We start from the raw sequence: 5,877 nt of genomic DNA on the forward strand, positions 1-5,877 counted from the left end.
TGTGGTAATAAGGATATTGGTCTATAATTATTGAACACACATTTATCACCATTTTTAAAGAGAGGAACTACCTTAGCTACTTTCATATTGTCTGGAAATATTCCTTTTGAAAATGATAAATTACAAATATATGTAAACGGCTCGATAACATAACTCATTATGTCCTTTACAAACATCATATCCATGTCCACCCAGTCTTTTGATCTCTTATCTGTAAGATTTTTTTACAACATTCATTATTTCTTCTTTGTCAGTTCCATTAAGAAAAATACTGTTGTCACAACTTATAACTGAATGGTTCACATTATTGTCTACTTTTGGTATTTTAGCTGCAAGTCTTGATCCAACGTTCACAAAATGATGATTAAATCCATTTACAATTTCATTTTCATCATGGATTTCATCGTGAACCTTCAAAAAATATTGTGAAATACCAGTTTTTGCTTTATGACTTTTCAGAACACTATTTATTACTCGCCATGTAGCTTTCATATCACCATTACTTTTATTTAATAAATTACTCTAATATTCCTTCGTTTACTTATAATCGCTACTAATTTATTTTTATACTTCTTATATTTCTCTTCAGCCTCTTGTGTTCTCAATTTCAAGAAACATGTGTACAAATAATTCTTTTTTTTTTACAAGCATTTCTCAACCCTTTCGTCATCCATGGTTGGTCAACAACATTTCTCTTTGTACAATTGTTTTGCACACAAATCTTTTCATACAGAGCTCCTAAAATATTCATAAACTCATCATATGATCTGTTCACATCATCAACATACACGTCTTTCCAGCTTTGTTTATGTAAATCATCTTTTAATTTGTCCATTGCTTTTTTTGATGTTTATTGTTTTTTTTTCTTAATTGTAATTTCTTTTGTAATGCTTTGATAATTTTTATAAATCATGAAAACTGGTAAATGATCACTCAAATCACTCATTAAAATACCTCCCATCACATCCCCATTTGTTACATTTGTGAAAATATTATTGATTATTGTAGCACTATGAGTTGTAATTCTTGTTGGTTTTGATATTAACGGATAAAGATTTAAACTATACAATGAATTTGTAAATGTACTGATGTTATTTGAATCTGTTTTATTTCCCAGGTCAATATTAAAGTCTCTACAGAAAAAAAATGCTTTTATTAAAACTCTTGTCCAATAGTTGTACGATTTTATCAGTGAATATTTCTATATTTGATCCTGGAGATCGATATACACAACTTATTAATATGCTTTTATCATTCTTGTTTATTCTAAAAAAGTTAAATCTGGTCCTCTGGACATTCAAAAAAACCAAAAACAAAGCAAAACAACAAAAAATGTAGAAACGTTTCGTCTCTCGTCCGAGAGACTTCTTCAGTCTGAGGTGCTGTATTCAGCTCAGTCTCTTAAATAGCACCTTCTCAGAGTGGATCAACCAGTTTTGCTGCTGACAACCAAAACCAGCTGATCACATGCTCAAGAAGGACCATCAGCCTAACAATGGATCATTAGCACACTGATGGCTGTTTACTACTCACAGAGGGCTGAGTGATACTAGCAATCACAGCATTGTAAGAGGGGGACAATTGAACACGTAGGCCTCCACCCCTGTTTAATGATGGACGGTTTCTTTTCACAAAGACGGCCTCCTTTACTCCTCTCTCAAACCATCGTTCCTCTCTGTCCAGGATGTGAACATCTTCATCCTTGAAAGAGTGACCGCTGGCCTGGAGATGAGTGTAGACCGCAGAGTCCTGGCCTGATGATGTTGATCTTCTGTGCTGGGCCATCCTTTTGGCCAGTGGCTGTTTAGTTTCCCCGATGTAAGACTGATCACAGCCCTCCTGACACTGAACAGCATACACAATATTACTCTGTTTGTGCCGGGGGACTGGATCTTTGGGATGAACCAGTCTTTGCCGTAATGTATTTTGGGGTTTAAAAGCCACTGGGACATTATGTTTAGAAAATAAACGTCTCAGTTTCTCTGATACTCCCTCAACATATGGAATGACCACTGGTCTGGGTCTGAGTTCCTCCTTTTCACCTGATGGCTGACTGGAGTCCTGTTTGGGTTTCTTCTCTGCTTTTAGGAAGGCCCAGTTAGGATATCCACATTGCTCTAGAGCCTGTTTTGTGTGGGATTTCTCCTTCTGCCTGGCTCCTGAGCTAGTGGGGACGCTGTCTGCTCTGTGATACAGAGTCCTGATGACTCCTAACTTGTGCTCCAAAGGGTGATGGGAGTCAAACTGCAAATACTGGTCTGTGTGGGTGGGTTTGTGGTACACCTCAGTTTGCAAATGTCCTCTATCAGAGACTGAGACCTCACAGTCCAAGAAAGCCAATTTGCCATTTTTTTCATCTTCTTGTGTGAACTTGATGTATTTATCCACAGAGTTGATGTGGTCAGTAAAATGTTGGACTTCCTGAGATTTAATTTTAACCCAGGTGTCGTCAACATACCTGAACCAATGACTTGGTGGTGTCCCTGAAAAGGACGTCAAGGCTCTCTTTTGAAACCGTCCATCATTAAACAGGGGTGGAGGCCTACGTGTTCAACTGTCCCCCTCTTACAATGCTGTGATTGCTAGTATCACTCAGCCCTCTGTGAGTAGTAAACAGCCATCAGTGTGCTAATGATCCATTGTTAGGCTGATGGTCCTTCTTGAGCATGTGATCAGCTGGTTTTGGTTGTCAGCAGCAAAACTGGTTGATCCACTCTGAGAAGGTGCTATTTAAGAGACTGAGCTGAAAACAGCACCTCAGACTGAAGAAGTCTCTCGGACGAGAGACAAAACGTTTCTACATTTTTTGTTGTTTTGCTTTGTTTTGGGTTTTTTTGAATGTCCAGAGGACCAGATTTAACTTTTTTAGATTTTTCTACCTGGATTATTGAGCATGCATCAGGATATTCTTGTTTATTATTTATATTGTTATTATTTCCATTATATTATCAACAATTATTGACATTTCATTAATTAACTTACATTTTATTTCATTTTTAACAAACAGAGCCACTCCACCACCTCTTTTGTTGCTTCTGTTCACATGATATAATTCATACCCTTCCATGTGAACATTAGTTGTGTTGTCATCGTTGAGCCACGTCTCTGACAGTGCTATTATTGAAAAGGTTCTGTTTAGATGTTTTAAATAATTTGTTATTTTGGATATATTTGCATTTAAACTTCTACTGTTAAAGTGAATAATAGAGACCTCCATTTGTTATATTGATGTCAAACTGTTCTTCATTGTAATATTCACAGTCTTTTATTGCAGGGAAAAAATTTGTATCAATCACATCTTGAACATTGTATATTTTAAACTCTAAGTCTTCGTATGTTGCCATGTTTTAATGTATTTGTTTATTTTATATTTTGTTAATTTCTTGTTAGTGAAGTTATGTCAATGATTTATCATCTGTCTTTTCCTGAGCTCATTTTAGTTTTCCAGATATTTCAGGTCTTTTGTTATTTTAGCCTGAGATCCTTCCTCTATTTTGATCCAAATGTTTCCATTTCTTGTCCAAGTTGATGCTATTTTTTTCTGTTTTTTCAACAACCTTGCTTCACGTGCAATATTTCCATTTTTTTTAGTTAGATGTTCATTTATGTAAACATTTGTTCCCTTCAGTTTTTTTGCTTGCATTATTACCTTGTTTCTTGATTTCCTGCTAATGAACTTGATGACTATGGATGGTTTGGCTTTATCTGATTTGCTAGGCAGTGTGTGACAGATTGAAATGTCCTCATGTTCGATGTCAGTGTCTTTGTTTTGAATTGAATTTTTTTTTTTTAATTCTTTTTTTTCAGAGTTTTCATTGAATTCTTCATCCTTGGTGTTGCTTCTGAACAACTCCTCATTTTGGGGGTGTTTTACTTGTGTTAAGTTTTTCTCAGTTTTCTAAGTGAATGTTTGTGTGTGTGTGTGTGTGTGGGGGGGGGGGGTGTTAATGGTAGAGGATCAACATACAGTATACTGTAGTAGTCAAAAGCCTAGAGGGTCCTCTCATGGCTGCAAAGGGTAATATTTACTCTTTGGTTCATGTCAGTTTTAATGATCATTTAACGTGTCAGTCAAAATTTACATCATGAATAGGGAAAAAACATATATCAGTTGCTTCAAACTAAGTTGCAGGACTGGCCAAACTATGGAAAAAAGTGAGACTTATAGGTAATGTGGAAAATACATTTGCAGTCATTTAACAGAACTATTTTGTGAAAACTGTCTAATTACACAAAACATACCAGCAAGGCAACAACAGGAGTGGCTAAAGATGTACATTAGGTCATGACGTGGTCTAGGCAGTTTTAGACTGATCCTAAGGAAAATGTGGGGAGACACTGAAGCTTTGAATGACCAAGGGGCAGCCAACAAACCTGAAGGGTTTAGCATTTCTGTAAACAAAAACATTCTTGAGATGTGTGCAGACAAGGAACTCACCACAAGAAACGAGAAAGTTTCACCCACCCAAAGCACAGCTGAGTGCAGCAGCTTTACGCAGGCCATCTAAACTCAGACAGATGGTGTCCCTCTCCCTCTGGCTTTGCTCTTTGAGCCCCTCTGCCCCCAGGATGAAGGCCAGGCTCTTGGAGCTGCCCGCCATGTGGCCCGTCAGTGGCATGGACAGCACATCAATCAGGTTCTTCCACACACTCGTGAGGATGAAGCGAGAGAACGCGGCTCCTAAAAAAATGCAAATTGTAAAATTTACGATCGTACGTATAACAAGAAATAAATGTCGCAGCACTGATTTTATTTTGATGCATTGAAGTGTTAACAAATCCAGCAGAAGTGATGCTAACAACGATCCCATCAGGACCGGCTCAGCAGCAGTTGCTCTGGTGTGCACGGGGCTTCACACAACGCAGGTGATCAACGACTCATTCTTTTACATGTGCCCTCTTTCTGCACATCTCAGCTAGTTTCTCCATTTCTGTCACCTCGGACCTCGTCTTCAGCCTCTTTCTTTTCTCTCTCAGCAATACCAAGAGAGAACAACTGAATCACTGTCAGTATTTCAAAATACTGAACCATGTTTGCGTGTTAATTTAAATCACTGTTAAAGGTCATAAAAACCAATTTCTTTCCACAAACATGATTCATTAATAAATCATTTTTATTTTGACAAGCTTTATTTATTCAAGGACGCTTGATTTTCCAATCCCGCACCGATTAGATAAAACAGGTTTACTATGAGGATGATAGGGCTGAGTTCTGAATTTACCATATCAAATTTGTTTAGATTTTCTGTTGCTGCTTGTAGCACCAGCTGTACCTGAACTTACCCATCAGCTGTGGGCTTGTTCATCTGTGCAGCATTGGAAAAACTGGAACACCTGACCATGCTACACGTTTCTGTGATCTTTCTGTGATGAATGTACATTAAGCTCAATAGTTTTACATCTTAAACAAAAAATGTTCAGCATCAGTCTCAGGGTCGGACAGCTCCAGTTAGGACGGCTGACAGCAGCTGAATCGTTGCAGAGCAGAACTCTAAGTTACCATCAGCGACTTTAATTTGAGTTAGGTAGTCCAGGGAAGAACAGGGAGTAGAGGAGTTTATCTGTTAACAGAAGTGGTTTTTCATAAGGCAACTGTGTCAGATTCACCAGTTTAATTGCATGTAGAAACCAATAAATCCAGTACTCTAGTGATGAGTTACTGACCTGCCATCACAATGTCACTTCTTGCCTTTTCAGAGTTGAGTGGTGATTGGGTGGATGGCCTCCTGATCAGCTGACCTCCAGCTGCACTGCTGCCCAGGCTGTCCATATCTGCGAAGAGAAGGGAACCAGAGAAGAATGGGACCAGAGAAGAATGGGACCAGAGAAAAAGGGGACCAGAGAAGAATGGGACCAGAGAAGAATGGGACCAGAGAA

At 38.1% G+C, this 5,877-nt stretch overlaps 1 protein-coding gene and 1 long non-coding RNA gene across 2 annotated transcripts in view; both read right to left on the minus strand.

Annotated features, from left to right (window-relative positions):
- The window catches only part of LOC119430847 (brefeldin A-inhibited guanine nucleotide-exchange protein 3-like), a 25,816-nt gene extending 20,784 nt beyond the window's left edge, over window positions 1–5,032 (minus strand). The window contains exons 1-2 of the mRNA XM_037698329.1: window positions 4,939–5,032; window positions 4,466–4,681 (exon numbers count right to left, since the gene is read on the minus strand). Coding sequence (XP_037554257.1) covers window positions 4,466–4,681; window positions 4,939–5,032 — 310 coding nt within the window. The remainder of the gene's footprint in view (window positions 1–4,465; window positions 4,682–4,938) is intronic.
- Window positions 5,033–5,702: 670 nt separating this feature from the next.
- Window positions 5,703–5,877, minus strand: part of LOC119413735 — an 8,295-nt gene continuing 8,120 nt past the window's right edge. Inside the window, exon 3 of the long non-coding RNA XR_005186970.1 lies at window positions 5,703–5,772. This is a non-coding gene — a long non-coding RNA (uncharacterized LOC119413735). The remainder of the gene's footprint in view (window positions 5,773–5,877) is intronic.

Source organism: Nematolebias whitei, chromosome 1 (genome assembly GCF_014905685.2).
Source record: "Nematolebias whitei isolate Nwh7 chromosome 1, NemWhi1, whole genome shotgun sequence".
In the NCBI taxonomy this organism is placed as follows: Eukaryota; Metazoa; Chordata; class Actinopteri; order Cyprinodontiformes; family Rivulidae; genus Nematolebias; species Nematolebias whitei.